Raw genomic sequence first — 22,005 nt, forward strand, 5'->3', positions numbered from 1 at the left:
ATTCCAGTCCCAGCACCCTGTAACTAGTCCTAAGTGGTGCTCGTATCATGGTAATGATGCACCAACAGCAGCATATGACACCTAATGGCACAGGTTTGTGCATTGAACTTCTTATATATGCACAAATTTCTACTAACTTTTGCCGATAATCATCTGTGCATTTCTTTTTGGGCAGAGAGTGCAACAGTCTCTGCTTCCTCAGCAATTTCCAAATTTTGTTATTAAACCACCATGGGATTTTTCCATCCTAAATCCAATTACCAGGACATACTTCTCCAGGGCATGATTTATGATTTGTTTAAACTTTGCCCATAATTACTTTACATCCATCATACTGAAATTAAATGATGTCCTTTCATTTTGTAAGTGGGTTGCTAACAAATGCTTATATGTTCCTTCTACCAAAAATACTTCCTAGCCTTCTTGATGGATTTATTAACTTTAGTAACTGTCATTGTTATGATAACATCATAATCACTAATCCCTATCTCTATACTGACACTGTCAATGAGGTCAAATCTATATAAAACTACAATGTTTAAAAATTTCCTTAACATACAGGCTTCAAACTAGCCAGTTTCCAGAAAATGTATTGGAAAGCACTTCACAAGAATGCCTGTCTGTACCACCTGAAATGAAACCATCAATGTCCCAGTCTATACATGGTGTGTTAAAGTCACCTTCAATTAATACTGAATTACCAAGTTACTGTGTGTAGACTTCCTTTGAAAGATTCTAAAACTTTCACAATAGAACCAGATGTCCAGTAAAAACATCTGATAACTTACTTAAGTTCACTCAGACCTGTTACAGGCATCCAGATAACTTCACAATCAGAGTGTTTTGGTCTTGATAGACATGATATTTTTGTCAACTGCAATGAACATTTCTCCTCCTATGGTGCCTACTCTGTCTTTTTGATATGCATTCTACACCTCATTAAATATTTCACAGATTTATAATTTGGGTTTCAGCCAGCTCTCAGCTCAGAGAATAATTTGAGCACAACAATTTTCCTGGAGGGCAGTAAATTCAGCAGCCTTTTTATGAATACTTCAACAGTTTACTGGTAAAATTTTGACAGTCAAAGTGTCTTTATTTTGTACATGGTCTGATTCTGCTCTCTACATTTTGACTGGTGAGCATTAATCAGAGTACCTCAAACTGACACCATATGCACTCCACAAGTACTCTGCTACATGAGTAGCTACTTCCTTTGTGTAGCGCACCTCTGACCAGTCAAGGGGAGTCCAACAAAAATTATCCATCCCATAAAGTAGGCCAGAAATCTGTAGCCAAGATCATCACACAATTGACAAAGCTTTTGGGTAAGACCCTTGAGTCACCTCCAAACTAAAGGATCCCTATCAGTCCCAGGAATGATGCTGCAGATTGTGAGCTCTGCTTGCACTCTCTGTGCAAGGCCAGCAGTCTTCACCACTTCTGCCAGCATCCTGTATGAAGTGAGGATGGCCTCAGAACCCAAATGACAGATGTCATTGGTGCTGATATAAGCCAGAACTTGTAGACGGCTGTACCTCGCTTGCTCAACAGCCACAGGCAGGAACTCCTGTACATCTCTTCAGATTCTGCTGAAGGTGTACACACCTGTCCACTCAGATGATGTATGGGCGAGTGCAGATGGCCACTTGACTCCCTGCCTCGAGCAATACAAATATGAATTGTATGGATGGTAGAAGTAACTGGGAAATAACTGTATGTAGAGATATCAGTATTGATTTCATCCAGATTGGTTCTGATCAAGGGCACTTAGTTTTACTAATGCCTTTAGTTTCATCCCTAACTCCAAAATTCTCAATTACAATAGGATACAGTGCAACACCAACTGATAATTTATTTGTTAATCCAATTATCTTGCATGACATCAACATGGTTCTATAATAAATGTTATACCTCACCTTGAGGGTCAAACATCAGCAATAAAGGATCCCAATCAAATAAATTTCACTAAAACTGGAATAGTAAAATTTCACAGAATCATAAATGCTAACACAGTTACATTGTGCAGAAAAAATTTACAGAATGATCAAGATGAGAAATTTAAATGACTTATTGAAATCTTCCTTACAACACTATGAATCAAGTTTTCCTTTATAGTAGGTCAGGGACAAAACAGAAGAAGCTGAGAGAAAGAGTGGTAAATATTTGGGAATAAAGTATACTTAGTCAGGGAGAGAGAGCTTTATTTAATGTAGAGGAGTAGCTCTTACCTAGGCTTAAAAGAGCAAACTACTCCCAGCCACATACTTCAAACACATGTTAAGTTTTCATAGCAGTATACAACTCTGTGTCATTGTAAAGCAGAATAATGTCAAGAGCCAACTTGACTTTCTACCTACTTTGAAAGTTACAATGAAATCTTCACAGTGTTACATAGTAAACATTTAAATTCACAGTTGTCACCTAAGATTTTTTGTGCATAATATCTGCTCTAACTTGTTTGGCTTACTTGAGGATTGGGTTATTACCTGCAGTCATGACTCCATATTTCATCTACCATCACAGCACAACTCAACAGAGATGAAATGAAAAGTCAGTGCCCTGTAAGGCAATGTGCATTATATTGAGAAGTGGGCCACAGAAGTTACTTTCTACTGTGATTAAGCTCTTGCTGATTTCACACTTGTTTTGCTTTGTTACCTTCTCAAAATCAGAAAAAATGTCTTTCAAGTCATCAAAGATGATATGAACTGGAGTTTGTGTGAAAAAAGTCAAGATACTAGCATACAATCAAACAAAATGATCAGTTCCTGACAGTTTATGATTTTTTACCTTTACAATTTATTATGCATTAAGAAAAATTGCATATTTTGTATTATCATGTAACATTGTTTTGCTCCGAATGAGGAGGATATACAAAACATTCTACCTTTTTTGTATGTGTTTCCACAAAATACACATCTAGCATTAGCCAAACCTAATTGTTCTAGTTAGCTGTTGAACACAACACTTTTATGCTCTGGTATTGTTGTCAGCCCATGATGACAACAATATGTCAAGAAATTTTCAAGTTTTTCATGTGTCTTCAGCTCTTTTGCAACATTTTCATTTTTTATGCAAATAAATGTGTTTTTATCAATACTGACTTTAACTCGACATTTTATGTAATAGATTATAATGGTAAGCCTTAAAATAAAAGAAAACTGTCACTTACTTGAGTCTCTAGTGTACACCGTGATATCTCCATTTGCTAAGGACACAAAAACTCTGTTGTCCAGGTATCTGAAAAAAATATCATTAAAAAATACAGTGTTAATATGTGACTGCTATATTTAGTGGACTAGATTCTTAGGATATTAGAGACTGTTTTAAGGAAAAGAGTTACAGAGATAAATTTATTGATCTTCTTTCATATCAGGGCACTCAAGTATGGGACAGATTGGATAAAAATCATCTCACACATACTGCTATGATGAATTGTGTGACATGTAATGGCGAAGGTCATAAGCGGGAATGTAATTGGCAACACAAAACTTGTTATTTAGTAAAGACTGTAACTATCAGAAATAATTTTGGTACCATGTTCTTTCCCAATAATTTGAGGATATTAATCTCGCTTATTAAATGTTTTTGATTTCATGAAATCCTCCCCACTCCACCAAGAGTGTCTTTCCGCCGTCCACCTAACCTTCGTAACCTCTTGGTTCATCCCTATGAAATCCCCAAACCACCTTCCCTACCCTCTGGCTCCTACCCTTGTAACTGCCCCCAGTGTAAAACCTGTCCTATGCACCCTCCCACCACCACCTACTCCAGTCCTGTAACCCGGAAGGTGTACACGATCAAAGGCAGAGCCACATGTGAAAGCACCCACGTGATTTACCAACTGACCTGCCTGCACTGTGACGCTTTCTATGTGGGAATGACCAGCAACAAACTGTCCATTCGCATGAATGGACACAGGCAGACAGTGTTTGTTGGTAATGAGGATCACCCTGTGGCTAAACATGCCTTGGTGCACGGCCAGCACATCTTGGCACAGTGTTACACCATCCGGGTTATCTGGATACTTCCCACCAACACCAACCTATCTGAACTCCGAAGATGGGAACTTGCCCTTCAGTATATCCTCTCTTCTTGATATCCACCAGGCCTGAACCTCCGCTAATTTCAAGTTGCCGCTGCTCATACCTCACCTGTCTTTCAACAACTTCTTTGCCTCTGTACTTCCGCCTCACCTGACATCTGTGCCCGAACTCTTTGCCTTTACAAATGTCTGCTTGTGTCTGTGTATGTGAGGATGGATATGTGTGTGTGTGCGAGTGTACACCTGTCCTTTTTCCCCCTAAGGTAAGTCTTTCCGCTCCCGGGATTGGAATGACTCCTTACCCTCTCCCTTAAAACCCACATCCTTTCGTCTTTCCCTCTCCTTCCCTCTTTCCTGAAGAAGCAACCGTCGGTTGCGAAAGCTAGAAATTCTGTGTGTGTGTTTTATTTATTGTGCCTGTCTACCGGCGCTTTCCCGCTTGGTAAGTCTTGGAATCTTTGTTTTTATTCAGAAAATGAATATATACAGGGTGTACATAAAAAACCGTGAAACTTTTTTCATGTATACCACCACAGTGTAGTTTGGTAATCTGCCGATAGTCACAAACATGGCGAGTTCGGGTGTGGAGTGCTGCTTTCTGTGTGTTGGAATTTGACTAAAACAATGGATGTTTGGAACCAAGTACAGTAAGAAGCCACCAACAAGAACGGCCATTTACCACTGGCACAACAAATTTGTTACAACGGGTTGCTTGTGCCCGGCAAAGAGAAGTGGGCGTTTCAGTGTGAGTGAAGTGAATGTGGAGCATGTAGGAGAGACATTCATAAGGAGTCCAAAGAAATCAGTGCATTGTGCATCCCATGAACTGAAAATGACTTCAACGACACTGTGGAAAGTCCTATGACAGAAGCTGTCAATGAAACCATTCAAATTGGAGCTAGTGCTAGAGCTCAGTGATGATGACAAGGACCAGAGTTTTGTTCGCAGTTGCAACAGTTGAATGATGATGGAGATAGCATTGTTGACCGCTAAATTTTTTGTGACGAAGCCACTTTTTCCACTAATGTGAAAGTGAACAGGAAAAATTGTTAAATCTGGGGTACAAAGCATACACAGAAATGCATTGAATTTGAGCATGATTCCCCAAAGGTAAATGTTTTTTGTACCTTGCCACATTAAAAACTGTAAAGGCCATTCTTCTTTGCTGAGAACAATGTCACTCAATATTCCAACTTGGACATGTTGCAGTATTGGCTGATACCTCAGATGCTGTTGGACTCTCTGTTCATCTTTCAGCAGGATGGGGCTCCACCCCATTTTCATCATGAAATTCATGGGTACCTGAACATGGAGCTGCCATTAATGGATCAGCCATGCTACAGAAGTGGACAGCTGTTTCATGAAATGGCCTCCCCAATCAACAGATATCACTCTACGTGACTTTTTTCTGTGGGGACACATGAAAGATTTGGTGTATGTACCACCTCTACCACATGATGTATCAGAGCTCTGGGAGAGAATATTGTAAGCGACTGCCACAGTCGATGATGCCATGCTGGGATGGGTAGGGCAAGAATTCGATCACCATATTGATGTTTGCTGGGTCACTCATGGTTTGGATATGCAATGTTTGTAAAAAAACTTTAGGAGTTTCTCTTCAAAATGCAATATTTATGACATCTGTACAATGTTTGGTTCTTGTGCAATAAATAATGGAAAGAGTTCCCAGACTTTATGTACACCCTGTATATAAATTTCAGCAACAGTTATAAGAAATGTCACCTATCAGCAGAACAAAGACTGGGATAGTAAAGAATATGCTTGCCTTTTGATCTAATTTGAAAGTGATACTTTTAGAAATCTTTTGTGGGCCTATCACAGTTTTATGAGATAAAACTAAAAAGGATATTAAATTTGACAAATGCTCCTTACTCAGAATACGTAAAGAGGACCCGTCAGTTCAGTGAGGTAAGTTCATGGAGAAACATTCACTCTGACAATGGTTCATCGATCAGAATGACATAAAAAATACTATGAACTGGGATATCTGCAAATGGTCATAAGTCCATTTTTTTTTTTTTTTTTTTTTTTTTTTTTTTTTTTTTTTTTTTTTTTTTTTTTGCTGTGTCGCACTGTTAAGCTTTATCCAATCCCTATGGAAGTCAAGAAGCACAGCACACAACTAGAGCACTGCTATCTATAGCTTACTGGATTGCCCAAATTAATTGAAAAAAAAAGAACACTCACATGATACAATGTACTGATGAGCCATGTTGAATTTTAATCTTGTTCTTCTTGATTCTGATGTTATCAGTGCAGTTGTAGACATGGATGCAGCCATCTTCAGTACCAAGCCACATGGTGGGCTGCATGCTGTCACTATCCTCTGAGGCAGGCACTGTGGCTATGCTCACTTCACTTGGTGTTGCTGTTATACTGATTGGCTCCATTGAATTGTTCTTTGGTTCTTCATCTGCCCCAACACACTCTTCTGTTTCATAGTCACCATCACTAGAAGAGCTGCTGTTGCACACATAACACAAAAAGAGTGATATGTGTATATCAGGTAATAGCACTTTTATGTAGATAAAGGAAAATATTGTCAACCAATTATTGTTATTTATGAACATTCCATACATTTTAATAAATTTTGGTAACAAATAGAGTATGTAATACAGTAAGTTATAAAAATTTACCTTTCCTGTTACAGGTATTAAGTTTAGGGGTACTGAGTACACTTTACACAGTTAAAAGATGATAATTGCTAAACCTATGTGACAAGTTTCCCAAATTCTTGCAGGAGGTAATATGGCTCAAAATCAGAAAAAAGTCTTGTAAACATATTTTTGTAAGCAAATACATGTTGAGATATGAGGCATTTTACTTATGTCAAAAATGGTCAGTAATTAGTGGTGTAGGCTGTCTTTCTGTTGAAATTTTTTGCTGACTTCTTATTAAATGTGTTTATCACTGCACTTAGTTCTTTGACTGTAATATTGTTGTCAGAACAGACAACTGTCTCTTACATCAGCCACTTTGTCTGTATTGTTTTGAGGTTGATCTGACATCAGAACAAGATTAATAGTTCTCCAGTGTGTGAACAAGGACAGTAGTGAAATGTAAGTGTAATAGGAAGAATGACCTTGTAGTATTACTCAGTTCTTTCAATTTGAGCTCCGTCATTGATTTTCCTACTTGGATAACAAAGAACAGCAGGAAATTGATAGATAAATTGTTTATAGACCAAGATAAGTTTAAGGACATAAATGCTTATCCTCTTGAGAATGGTCTTTCAGATCATGGTGCACAGCTAGTTACAGTACATGACATAGCTCCATGCAGTATATCAAATCAGAATTTCAAAGCAGTGCGTTCAATTAACAATATAAATACTGCAAACTTTAGGGAAAGACTAAAGGAGCTAGACTGGGATGAAGTGTATATGGAACCCGATGCAAACTTGAAATATAACTTATTTTACGATACATTTTTAAGGGTATTTGAAAATTGTTTTCCCAAGAAAATAGTGAAACATAATTCCAAGAAAACATATAAAAAACCTTGGCTAACTAAAGGAATAAGAATATCTTGCAACCATAAAAGAAAACTGTATCTAACAGCAAGAGGGAGTACTGACCCCGAAATTGTTCAATATTATAAAAACTTTTGTGCGGTACTAAGAAAAGTTATTAAAAAGTCCAGAAGCACGTGTATCATGTCTGAGATCAGTAACTCTGATAATAAAATTAAAGCAATTTGGAATATTATTGAAAGGGAAACAGGGCAACCAAGAGCACAGGAAGACTTTAGTGCCATAAAACTGAATGACAAGTGTACTAACAAACAATCTGAAATTGGAAATATTTTCAATAATCATTTCTTAAATGTTGTGGAGAAAATAGGATCTCGATCGTCACTAGAAGAGGCAAGGCTTCTAATAGAAGAGGCCATACCTGTGCAGTTTGAAACAACTGTATTTCCATGAACCTCTCCCTCTGAAATCAGTAAAATAATAAACTCACTGAAAAGTAAAAGCTCTTACGGAATTGATGGCATTTCCAGCAAGATACTTAAAGCTTGTTCCCCACAGATAAGTAGGATTCTCAGCCACGTATGTAATAGCTCTTTGGAGCAGGGTGTTTTCCCCGATAGAATGAAATATGCCATTGTAAAACCATTGCATAAAAAGGGGGATACGTCGGATGTCAACAGCTATCGCCCAATCTCTCTTCTGACAGCTCTATCAAAAATTTTTGAGAAAGTAATGTATTCAAGAGTAGCCTCCCATATTTGTAAAAATAAAGTACTAACAAAATGTCAGTTTGGTTTTCAGAAAGGCTTTTCAACAGAAAATGCTATATACGCTTTCACTGATCAAATATTAAATGCTCTGAATAACCGGACATCACCCATTGGTATTTTTTGTGATCTCTCAAAGGCCTTTGACTGTGTAAATCATGGAATTCTTTTAGATACGCTAAATCATTATGGTTTGAGGGGGGCAGTGCACAAATGGTTTAATTCATACTTAACTGGAAGAATGCAGAAAGTTGAAATAAGTGGTTCATGTAATGTTAATACAACAGCTGGTTCCTCAAACTGGGGGGGCTATCAAGTACGGAGTCCCACAGGGTTCGGTCTTAGGTCCTTTACTGTTCTTGATATACATTAATGACTTACCATTCCATATTGATGAAGATGCAAAGTTAGTTCTTTTTGCTGATGATACAAGTATAGTAATAACATCCAAAAACCAAGAACTAAGTGATGTAATTGTAAATGATGTTTTTCACAAAATTATTACGTGGTTCTCTCTTTAAATTTTGATAAAACACAGTATATACAGTTCTGTACAGTAAATGGCACAACTCCAGTAATAAATATAGACTTTGAACAGAAGTCTGTAGCTACGGTAGAATTTTCAAAATTTTTAGGTGTGTCCATTGATGAGAGGTTAAACTGGAAGCAACACATTGACGGTCTGCTGAAACGTCTGAGTTCGGCTACGTATGCCATTAGGGTTATTGCAAATTTTGGTGATAAGAATCTCAGTAAATTAGCTTACTATGCCTACTTTCATTCACTGCTTTCGTATGGTATCATATTCTGGGGTAATTCATCGTTGAGTAGAAAAGTATTCATTGCTCAAAAACGTGTAATAAGAATAATTGCTGGAGTCCACCCACGGTCATCCTGCAGACATTTATTTAAGGATCTAGGGATCCTCACAGTAACCTCACAGTATATATATTCACTTATAAAATTTGTTGTTAATAATCCAGCCCAGTTCAAGAGTAATAGCAGTGTGCATAGCTATAACACCAGGAGAAAGGATGATCTTCACTATGCAGGGTTAAATCTGACTTTGGCACAGGAGGGGGTAAATTATGCTGCCACAAAAGTCTTTGGTCACCTACCAAACAGCATCAAAAGCCTGACAGATAGTCAACCAACATTTAAAAATAAATTAAAAGAATTTCTAGATGACAACTCCTTCTACTCATTGGCTGAATTTTTATATATAAATTAAGGGAGGGAAAAAACTAACTTAAGCATTAGTGTCATGCAATATTTTGTGTAATGTAATATCTTGTACAGACATCTTTCTTTAACCTGACATGTTCCACATCATTACGAAGTGTCGTATTCATGATCTATGGAACAAGTATTAATCTAATCTAATCTGTCGTCCTTAACAAGTAGAAGGGAAAGAAAGGGAAGCAGTAGTTGTGAAGGGAATGAGATAGCATATCCCTTGATGTTACTCAGTCTGTGCATTGAGCAAGCAGTGAAGGAAATAGGAGAAGAAAAAAGTTCAGGGAAAAGATATAATAATTTTGAGATTTGCCAATAACACTGATATTCTGTCAGATACAGCATGGCACTGGGAAGAGCTGCTGAATGAAAAGAGCAGAGTCTTGAAAGGAGGTTATAAGATGAATATCAATGAAAGCAAAACAAGAGTAATAGAATGTAGTCACATTAGTGTATTGTATTGCACTGTTTTATCGATCCTCTTGATCATTTATGTACAAAAATACAAACTGATAAGGGACAAGTCAGATGAGGATGAGATGAGACCACATGAATTAATGTGATGATTATAAACTGTGTGGCCATTACAAATACACAGGAGTTTATATACAAAAAACCACTTACACACAATTATACTTAGTCTTTTTAATTCAAACTGTGACTAAACCTCAAGAAAGACAAATGCATGGATATTCTTAATAATAACATGAAAAAGTAATAGGATGTTTACCATTCTTACCACATCATGTGATCATAGTTCATATCATAATCTTTTTTTGCACAAAAGACACAAACATACACTAAAACATCAGACTCTGCTTATCAATTTATAACAATTAATATAGTATTAAAAAGTTCATAGTTCTAGAATTGTTTATGTGGCCATAGCTTAGAACTGCAGTACTTTGTATAAAAGATACAAATTTGAAAATTAAAAGAAATTTACAACTTATACAACATCATGATGAAATTGTGTGTATGATATTCTAGTTCTTTATGCTAACAGCTCAGGTGATGCTGAGGGAATTAGATTAGGAAATGAGGCTCTAAAAGTAGGACACGAGTATTGCTATTTGGTCAGCAAAGTAACTGACGATGGCTGAAGTAGAGGGCAATAACAAGGTAAGCACTTCTGCAAAAAGAGGAACTGGTTAGTATATAATACAAATTTAAGTGTTCGGAAGCTTTTTTGAAGATATTTTTCTGGAATGTAGCCTTTTACAGAAGTGAAATATGGTTGAGAAGCAATTCAGACAAGAAGAGGAGAAGCTATTGAAATAAAACATAAGCAGTAGGGCTTGTTTAAAAAATGGAAAATCTGCAAAGGTTGCAGTTGCAAACATCAAAGCATCTGTAGTGAGGGCACTGAAAAACAGAATCAAGTCTGCAGTTTATTTCTCAGCCTGTCAAAGGCTGTGTGTTTCACAGACTTCTGTTAGGAAAATGAAACCAGTGTTGCATATGAGGCAGAGCAATAAATATTATCAAGTCATTTATTAAAAATTGCGCAAAATGTATAGCTTTAAACATAAAAAAAGGTAAGATGTTGGAAAATGTGCTTTCAACATTCAAAGAGGTAAAATATGGTGAACCACAAGGTTCAGTATTGGGACCATTACTATTTATTCTGCGTTTAAATGACACGCCAGAAGCTTTAAATGGAACAGCGATCATATATGCTGATAATATGTCTCTAGTAACTAGCAGTGAATCTGAAAATGACCTATGTTTAGAGAACAATAGGGCATACAAATATTTTGGGGTGTGTAACATCTTTTATAAATGGAATTAAAACAGCTTTCATGAGTATACAAGCAAATAAGGCAGTCAAAGCAGATGGTCTTGATATCAATCTCAGGCAGATAAGTACTTCAGAAGTTTGTGGCACTTTTTAGTGCTTGTATGTTGTGAGATTAGTGGTACTTATAAGTGACTTCTCTGACTTCCATCTTCATCTTTGCCATGCACTTCTAAGTTCTATGCTTTTAGTTATCTGTCTTTACCAAGTGCTTTTGCATTTCAATGTTCATGAATAAAAAATAATTCTGTATTTTCAAAAGCTACACGCAGTTATTTATATGTATAAACCAAGAGGTCACATAATTGGTGAGCCCATTGAATAACTTTTGTGCCCTCAGCACAGCATTTTTCACAAATGGCAGAAATATGTATGAACATAGTGAATGACGGAAACAGGTTATTCCACGCCATTGTTGACAAAATTAATAAACTACATGACAATGTACACATTTTGGAGCAGGTGCTCTCTCTCTCTCTCTCTCTCTCTCTCTCTCTCTCTCTCTCTCTCTCTCTCTCTCTCTCTCTCTCTCTGTCTCTCTCTGCTATTCTGAATATGAACCCTATCTATTACATCAAAAAACAGTGTTAATTCTGCAACACTCACATATTACTGCACAGTGAATATATTTTTCTGAAGCAGAAGATCTTAAACCAGACTTAAAAACTCTCTTGGCTCAGATAAGTATTCCTGGTTCACAACAAGGTGTAACAACAAGCTCTGTAACAAAACTGCAACCACAGTTTGAAGTAATGAGATATCAGTCCATCAGTTCCAGCAGTTCTTCCATGTCACATTCACAGTTTAATGCAATGAGCTATTCATCTGCCAGATCCAGTAGTTCATCTGCACTGCAACTGCAATCATTGGCCCCACTATTTATACACACCCAACAGCAAACGTGGTTTGTGGTGATGGAGAACATATTCTGGCAACAACAAGTAAACAATGACTGTGAGAAATTTACTTTGATGGCAAGAAATTTGGACCAACAAACCACAGCATTGGTGTCGAACATTAGTGTTCCCTGGCTGCCAGACAGAGCATACAACAAGCTGAAACAGGTTGGTTTCTTGCTCCATGAAATCAACCAACCTCAGTGTTGGACAAGTAATATATCAGAAGAAACATGATGAAAAGGCCCCATCACAGTTGTGGTGAAATCTACACAAGCTAATAGGTGGCTCCAGAGTTCACAATGGTTTATTACTATACATTTTGCAGCAACAACTACTGGCGCAAGTGCAAACAGCACTGACAATATGCCCCAATAAATCACATGAAAAATTGCTGCAGCTTACTGATAAAGTCTACACAATGCTCGAGTCACTCACAAGAGTTGCCATGACAACACTCAACACTGTTGCACTCACCAGCAAAACCTGACATATACCTACTAGCTCAAGTGAGGAGATAGTTTCTATACTGTACAGCTGTCATGACACAACATTTGCCCAGTGTTCCTGAGGAAATATGAAGCTTGTGAACTGGTGAGGCCTAACAGCAAGTTCTGCATGGAACAGCAACAGCGGGTGACTGATAGTCCACTCAAGGACCAATTAAACCTGGCCACAAAAATAACAATGACAAAAAAATAACACCAGCTGCATATGCTGCTATGAAAAACATTTTGGCCAACATGCTGCAAAGTGCACTTCCTCAAGCAGTTACTCAAACAGTCAGCGTGTTCACAGTAGAAGTGCAATGTCTACACACAATCCTCAACAGCCATTTCCACATACACATTTGACTGCATCAAAAAGATTTTATATAGCAGACAAAAATACAGGCACAAAATTTCTGAAAGATACTGGCTCTATCATCAGAATGCTGCCTGCCAGCTAGCACAAGAGAACAAACAGGATGTTTAAGTGCAGTTGAAAGTAGGTAACACATCCATTATGAGCACTTACACCCACAATATTCACTTTTGAAACTGGTCTCTCTAATCCTTTCTCTTGGGCATTAAAACTCATAAATGTCTCTGACCCTAGTTTGCGCACCAACTTCCCCACACACTTTTTGCTAGAAGTTAGCCTGCATGGAGAACACTTACTGAAAATAGTCAACAAAACTGCAATATCAGGGACTACAGATTGCCTTGTTTCTAGTGGATTACACAGAACTGACAATGCATATGCCTCTGAGAAATACATCCACATTCACTCAGACAACCCGTTTCAGTGTGCGCACATGGAGTGGCATCAAACCACACTTTCAGTATGGTCATCTAATCCCTACCTACAGCCTGCAGACACATCATCACCACAGTTGGCAGCTTCTACACTGACCCACACAAGAGCCAGTCTCCAGATCAAGTCTAACATCAAGACACTCTGGGTGCTCTGTTCTATCGCTGGAGAGAGAGAGAGAGAGAGAGAGAGAGAGAGAGAGAGAGAGAGAGAGAGAGAGAGAGAGTGTGTGTGGGGGGGGGGGGGGAGGGGGCAGAAGGGGTGGTGGTGGTGGTGGTTAGTGTTTAGCGTCCCGTCGACAACGAGGTCATTAGAGACGGAGCGCAAGCTCGTGTTAGGGAAGGATTGGAAAGGAAATTGGCCGTGCCCTTTCAAAGGAACCATCCCGGCATTTGCCTGAAACGATTTAGGGAAATCACAGAAAACCTAAATCAGGATGGCCGGAGACAGGATTGAACCGTCGTCCTCCCAAATGCGAGTCCAGTGTGCTAATCACTGTGCCACCTCGCTCGGTGGGGAGAGGGGGGAGGAGGGCAGGGCACTGTGTGGCAGTGATAAATTCTTATGCTTGTGTGTCATCAGCTTAGTGATCCTTAAAGGTGACTTTTCTGATGTGTATTTTTATCTTTGCTGTTCCCTTGTAAGTTTTATACTTTTAGTTATATGTCTTTACTGAATTATCTTGTATTTTAACATGTGTGAATAAATGTTAATTCTGTACATTAGAAAGCTATGTGCAGCTATTTATGTGGATAAACTAAGTGCCCAAAAGTTCATTGTAGAATTGATGGTGGAGACTTTCATGTTATAGGATAATAATCTATTCAAAAAGTAGCACAAATATATTTCTCTTGAGGTAAATATTACAAATTGTCCATTATGGCACTTAACAAAAAAATATTAATGGTCTTACTCATTCACAAATCTCATACTGTCTACCTATGTGGGGCAGTGCAGCTAATATACACATATGTAGATTATTTAAACTGTAAAAGTATGTGCACTGTCAATCTATCACCATAGCATTCCCACAAAAATAGATCCTTAAAAATAAATTGTACAGCTGAACAAAAATATACACATTCATAGTGCTAGGTGTAAGTAATTGCACATAGTTTTTGAATGTACAGAACTAACTTTTATCCATCAACCCTAAACTATGCAACGTTAAGTGACAAAGATCTTGAAATAGCCAAATTCTATATTACAACCAACTTCCATGCAATATCAGGAACTTAAAAACTCCTTCTACATTCACACAGGAAGTAAGATATCACCTTGTCTCAGCTTGTTGTTATCATGGAAGGGAGTTCTTGGAACAAAGCATAGAAAATCCTTAATTAAGATATTCATCTACAAATCCCATACAAAATCACTTGATGTTGTGCTGACAACTGCATGTATGTGCAGTTATAGTTATATATTTGTAATTCTGTCCGCCCCGGTAGCTGAGTGGTCAGCGCGATAGACTGTCAATCCAAAGGGCCCAGGTTCGATTCCCGTCTGGGTCGGAGATTTTCTCCACTCAGGGACTGGGTGTTGTGTTCTCCTAATCATCATCATTTCATCCCCATTGACGCGCAAGTCGCCGAAGGGCGTCAAATTGAAAGACTTGCACCAGGCGAATGGTCTACCTGATGGGAGGCCCTCGCCACACGACATTTCATTTCATTTGTAATTCTGCCTGAAACTGTTTTATGTGTGTGTGTGTGCGCGCTCATGCGTGCGAGTGCGTGCATGTTCATAGAGAAAACTGTTTTTATTTCATATGGTGTGAAATTTAAATTTGCAATGTTTTGTCACAAATGCTTGAAACATTGAGTAGATTTTTTGTTTTTATGCAACTGTCAAACATTTTTAAACACATTCCTGTATATACTGACGTAACCAATACCACTAGAAAAAGTGATCAAAAATGAAAAATAAATAAATTTGTTACTACAAACTGATGCTGCATATTAGATGACTACCTCACATAATTAATGAGAAGACACTGAACTGAAGTGGGGAGAGGAGAAATTCATTGCACAATTTAATTAAAAGAAGGTATCACTTGATAGAAGACATTGTCAAGCATCAAGGAATCATCAGTTTATTATTGGAGGGAAGGGTGGAGGATAAAACAGCAGAGGGAAACTAAGAGATGTAGGTTGCAGTAGCATCAACATTTATTCAGAATGAGATTTTCACTCTGCAGCGGAGTGTGCGCTGATATGAAACTTCCTGGCAGATTAAAACTGTGTCCCCGACCGAGACTCGAACTCGGGACCTTTGCCTTTCGCGGGCAAGTGCTCTACCAACTGAGCTACCGAAGCACAACTCACGCCTGGTACTCACAGCTTTACTTCTGCCAGTATCCGTCTCCTACCTTCCAAACTTTACAGAAGCTCTCCTGCGAACCTTGCAGAACTAGCACTCCTGAAAGAAAGGATATTGTGGAGACATGGCTTAGCCACAGCCTGGGGGATGTTTCCAGAATGAGATTTTCACTCTGCAGCGGAGTGTGCACTGATATGAAACTTCCTGGCAGTTTTAATCGGTAGCTCAGTTGGTAGAGCACTTGCCTGCGAAAGGCAAAGGTCCCGAGTTCGAGTCTCGGTCGGGCACACAGTTTTAATCTGCCACATTCAGATTTCAGTATGAAGTTTTTCTACATCTGCATACATATCTATACCCCAAAAGCTACATTGTGGTGTGGGGTGGAGAGTACTTCATGTACTACTGTCACTTCCTTCCTTTCCTATTCTAGTAGAGAACAGTTTTCAGGAATAATGATTGCCTGTAAGGCTCCATGTGTGCTTAAATGGCTCTAATTTTATTTTCATGGTCTTTTCAGAAGATATACACAGGAGGAAGCAATGTATTTGTTGACTCTTCTAGGAATATACACTCTCAGAGCAATAAACCACTTTGCAATGCAGAATGCCTCTCTTGCAGTGTCTGACACTGGAGCTGGTTTATCATATCTGTGATTCTACAATAATGCTGGAAGCTGAAGAAATGAATTAAAATCTGTGCCACAGCCAGGACTTGAACCCAGGTCTTGCTTGCTTATTAGGCACATATGCTGACCATTATACCACCATAGCACTATGGGCAACATAGCTGCATGAACTATACAAGTCGAATGCCCTCCCAACACAAAGTCAGCAGTTAGATGGGGATAAGATGTATAAGGAACCAAATGCTAATTTAAAATATAATTTATTTCATGATACACTTGTAAGAGAATATGAAAACTGTTTCCCCAAGAAAGTAGTTAAATCTAATTATATGAAACCATGTGAAAAACCTTGGCTTACTAAAGGAATAAAAATATCTTGTGACCAGAAAAGGGAACTGTATCTGACAACAAGAAAGAGTAATGACCCAGAAACAGCCAAATATTATAAAAACTACTGTGCTACATTAAGAAAGATTATTAAAAGTCCAGAAGCATGTGAATCATATCTGAGATTAATACCTCTGATAACAAAATCAAAAGAGTTTGGAATATTATTACAAGGGAGACAGGGCAACCAAGAGTACAGGATGACGGCATTACCATAAAAGTGCATGGAAACTTGACAGACAACAAGCAGGAAGTCAAAAACATTTTGAATAATCATTTTTTAAATGTTTTAGAGAAAACAGGATCTAAATGTTCATTAGAAGAAGCAAGGCAGGTAATGGAAGAGGCCTTACCCACACAATTTGATACAATTGAAATTCCACCCACCTTTCCTTCTGAAATTAAGAAGATAATAAACTCTCGCTAGAATAAAAGCTCACATGGAATTGATGGCATTTCCTGCAGGATAATAAAAGCTTGTTCCCAAGAAATAAGTGGGATTCTTAGCCACATATGTAATAGCTCTCTGAAGCAGGGTATTTTACCAGAGAGACTGAAGTATGCCATTGTTAAACCACTGCATGAAAAAGGGGATACGTATGATGTCACCAACTACCACCCAATCTCTCTTCTGACTGCCTTATCAAAAATTCTTGAAAAAGTAATGTATTGTAGTGTAGTTTCACACCTTTGTAAAAATAAAGTTTTAACAAAATGTCAGTTTGGTTTCCAGAAGGGTTTTTCGATGGAAAATGCTATATATATACTTTCACTAATTTGGGATTTTGTAGATTATGGAATACTTCCAGATAAGCTCAAGTAGTGTGGTATGAATGGGACAGTGCACCAATGGTTTAAATCATACGTAACTGGAAGAGTGCAGAAAGTTGAAATAAGCAGTTCACATAATATGCAAAAAACTGGTGATTTCTCAAGCTCGGGAACAATCAAGAATGGAGTGCCACAAGGTTTGGTCTTGGGTCCTCTGCTGTTCTTGACATATATTAATGGCTGGCCTTTCTATACTCACGAAGGTGAAAAGCTGGTACTTTTTGCCGATGACACAAGTATAGCTATCATTCTCAACAGACAAGAATTAACTGGTGAAATTGTAAACAATGTTTTTCAGAAAATCATTAAGTGGTTCTCTTCAAATGTGCTCTCATTAAACTTTGACAAAACAGTATATACAGTTCCATGCAGTAAATGGAATGAAACCATTAATAAATATAGACTTCGATCAGAAATCAGTAGCTAAGGTAAAATATTCAAAATTTCTAGGTTTATGCATTGATGAGGGGTTGAACTGGAAAAAACACACTGAGGATCTGCTGAAATGTTTGAGTTCAGCTATTTATGCTATTGATGGACTACATTTCCTGAGGATCTTTCAATTGATCTCAGTCTAGTATCTGCCTCACTTGTAGGTTCAAATGGTTCAAATGGTTCAAATGGCTCTGAGCACTATGGGACTCAACTTCTGAGGTCATTAGTCCCCTAGAACTTAGAACTAGTTAAACCTAACTAACCTAAGGACATCACACATATCCATGCCCGAGGCAGGATTCGAACCTGCGACCGTAGCGGTCTTGCGGTTGCAGACTGCAGCACCTAGAACCACACGGCCACTTCAGCTGGCCACTTGTAGTTAATTTCTTGTTGTCATTCCACTTCAAACTGCTCACTCCTAGATATTTTATAGAAGTAATTGTTTCCAATGATTGTTTTGCAGTTGTTTAATCATACAATAAGGGTTATTTCTGTCTATGTATTTCTTTACTTTACATTTGTTTATGTTGAGAGTAAATTTTCACTCCCTAGGATTATACAAGATCTCTTGCAAAACGCCAACTTATTTAAGCAAGTGTAATAACTTTTCCACAAAAAAGTAACACCAATGAAGTAGGATTAGTTATCAAGAATATTTTTGAGAATTAGAGTTCAGGACATTGCATTTAATTCTCTACCTTTACTGTAGAACACTTCTTTAATTCATAAAAAACAGTTTGCTCCCAATGTGCTATTATAGTTATAGCTATGTTACTAGCTATAGTATATGAAGTGTGTTCAAAAAGAAAAAGAGCTTCTGAAATAGCATACCACCCATCAGAGAGAGCATACTGCAGCTACTGAGTGCACCTAGCAGCAGGTTTAGACAATTAGCAAGCAAACCACAGCTGTTGAAGTAAGCATGTGTACAGCCTGCTCATTGGATTAGTGCAATGAAGGAGCTTGAAGAACAATGTGTGTGTCCATGTGTGAAATTCTGCTACAAACTCAGCAAGATGTTCAGAGAGACATTTAAAATTCTTAGACAAGAATACTGGGAGGACCGTATGAGTTACATGCAGTGGTACGAGTGGTTTAAATGTTTACAACAGGGCAGAATGACAGTCTGTGACAATTCCAGTTCTGGATGTCTTGCCATCTCAATAAATGATGGTCATGTGGATAGTGTTCATGCTGTGATTCACAGAAATCATTGTTTAATTGTTTGGAAGTTGCTGAGGAGGTGGACATCAGCATAGGGTAATGCTATCAAATTTTGAGCGAAAAACTTGAGATGTGTTGTGTCAGTGCAAAATTCGTACTGCGTTTGTTGACTGAAGATCAGATACAGACCCATGTTGAAATGTGCAAGGAACTGCTTGCCACTGTTAATGACAATGAAAACTTTCTTGAGAACATCATAACAATTGAGGGAGACATGAGTGTATGGCTCTGATGCTCAAACAAAGGTGCAGTCATCACAATGGGTGGGCAAAGTGTCCAAAAAAACCATGAATCAGTTGGTAAAAGATCATTTGGTTGTTTTTTTTTTCACAAAGGCATTATCCATCATGAATTTGTGCCATGTGATCATATGGTAAACAAGGAAGTCTACCAGGGAATCCTAGTGTGCACGAGGGATGCTGTGTGCAGGAAGAGGCCTGAATTGTGGAGAAACCAGAGTTGGATAAGGTATCATGACAATGCACTAGCTCAATCCTTGATTGCAGCTATCTGGTAATACACCACATTCCTGTTGTACCTCAACTCCCATATTCTCTGAACCTAGCCCCAGCAGACATTTGTTCTGTTTTTCAAACTGAAAAGCATGCTGAAAGGACATTTCCAAACCATAGAGGAGATACAGGACAATACAATGAGAAACCTGTGCACCATCTCACAAAATATGTTCCTGGGGGCATTCCAGAACTGGAAGCAACAATGGGAACAGTGAATTGACAGTAACTATTTTGAAGGGGACAGCGCTTAAAATGTGTAGTAAGCAATAGTGCTGGTACAAAAGTTTGGTTTCTTTTTTAACGTACCTCATACAATTTGAATGAATATAGTAAATATATATTAATGCATAATGAAAGGGGATGGAAGACAATAGAAGAGAGCAAATACAGGAAGATATTAAGATATAAAGGTGAGAGAGGAGTAAAGAGACAAGTATGTATGGCAATTGTAGTGATGTTAAAAGACAGTACTAGACCAATAAGCAGCCAGTAAACAGAGAAAGAAACCGAATTAAATGTAAAGAAATGAAGTGAAACAGAAAATGGAAAGGAATTATATGCTGTTCCTATTTACAGAATGCAAGCAGAATTTTTACCATTTGCTTGATGACTAAACATACAGAGGAACTGAAGAGGGCTGCATGAGTTGCATTGAAAGAAAAATGACTAAATTGCTAAAGCCATCAGGAAATTGTGACCAGTTACAGTAGTGTCACTGGGTGGATGAGACTTCCAGGAACATTAAAGGGCGTGCTATGGGAGTAGGTATATATGAGAAAGAACTCCTCACAGGCTCCTGCACGAAGTGGGTCAAATCGGACACACAAACTCCTTGTCCTGAGTGGATCAAACTGGGGAGGGTTTGTAATGCACTAGCTCTAATATTTCCAGAGACATGGACAGGCATGTTTTTAAGCCCCTGCTGTATAGACTGCCCTGCATAACAGGTGTTCTTATGGGTATAGTATCGACCTGTGTTATTGACCTGCTTTGCAGGGCAGCCTACATGTCAAGGCCAAGAAATGGTTTTCCTGCCCTTGACAGGCAGGTTGCCCAGGACAACATGCTTGTTGTGCTGGAATAGTATCAGCCTGCTTTATTAACCCCGTTTTGAATGGTGCCCTACACATCATGGGAAAAAAGTGTTCTAAACCCTTGGCATATAGGCTGTGCTGCACAAGAGGCATGTTGGGTGAGTAGTACCAGCCTACTTTTTCTACATCTTTTGCAGGGTCGACACATGTGGACAGGCATGCCTGGAGTAGATTGAGATAGATAGAGGAGAACATGGAGAAAGAGAGGGAGCAGGAGGGGACAGACAGGGAGAGAGGGAGCAGGAGGGGTGGATAGGGAGAAAGGAGGCAGTAGGCGAAGTACACTGAGGTAGGGGAAGCAGGAGATGGACAGAGAGAGAGAGGGGGTGGATGAGATGGACAGGAGAGAGGGGGGGGGGGGCGGAGGAGATGGTCAGAAAGAGGAGAGGAGAGGGAAGAGGAGATGGGCTGAGAAATGGGAGGAAGAGATGAACAGATAGGGAGGTGAGAAGGTGATGGGCAGAGAGGGAGGAAGAGAAGATGGACCAAAAGATGTGCACATTATATGTGACAGATACGTTCACATGTGAAGCTGAGGGGAAATGGCCAGTATTATATAAGAGTCAGCGACTTTATGCTGTGAATATATTAACACCACCTAAGAGAGTATGACCTAGTGGCGAACTTTAAAACCACACCAATGATTCATTCCACCAGACATGTCTGTAAAAATGATCACTGGAAAGGTTGGAGCTGCACGTCCAAACTGCTCAAATTTTTACTCACTTCAGCCTCATTTCTGTTTATATCACGAACAAACAGTACAGTTGGTCATAGAACACAGACCTGTGGTTGCCAGTTTGCATAAGGAAACACTCAAAGAAAATATCTTATGACATCTCACATAAAACATATATAGTGGAATACAGATGATGTATTCATCATGTGGCCAAATGAGTAGAAAAGTTCATATGAGTCTCTACAAAATTTCAGCTAGCCTTACTTGAGCTTACAATTAACCACACAGATAGAACAAGATAGAAATAATTCAGTCTTCATGTGCTAGTAAAGCAAGATGGTATGTCAAACACAGATAGT

General features: G+C 38.5%; 1 protein-coding gene and 1 non-coding gene across 3 annotated transcripts in view; both read right to left on the reverse strand.

The window, feature by feature from the left end:
• Positions 1–22,005, reverse strand: part of LOC126298442 (rho guanine nucleotide exchange factor 17) — a 950,787-nt gene that overhangs the window by 40,254 nt on the left and 888,528 nt on the right. Inside the window, exons 13-14 of one of the 2 annotated variants that reach the window (XM_049989771.1) lie at positions 6,257–6,529; positions 3,176–3,243 (exon numbers count right to left, since the gene is read on the reverse strand). In XM_049989771.1, coding sequence (XP_049845728.1) covers positions 3,176–3,243; positions 6,257–6,529 — 341 coding nt within the window. Of the gene's footprint in view, positions 1–3,175; positions 3,244–6,256; positions 6,533–22,005 lie in introns of both variants that reach the window. The other variant, XM_049989770.1, reaches the window with a different exon arrangement.
• Positions 15,775–15,849, reverse strand: Trnas-cga (transfer RNA serine (anticodon CGA)). Its single transcript has one exon. It is a non-coding gene; the product is annotated as a tRNA-Ser (tRNA).

Source organism: Schistocerca gregaria, chromosome X, assembly GCF_023897955.1.
Source record: "Schistocerca gregaria isolate iqSchGreg1 chromosome X, iqSchGreg1.2, whole genome shotgun sequence".
In the NCBI taxonomy this organism is placed as follows: domain Eukaryota; kingdom Metazoa; phylum Arthropoda; class Insecta; order Orthoptera; family Acrididae; genus Schistocerca; species Schistocerca gregaria.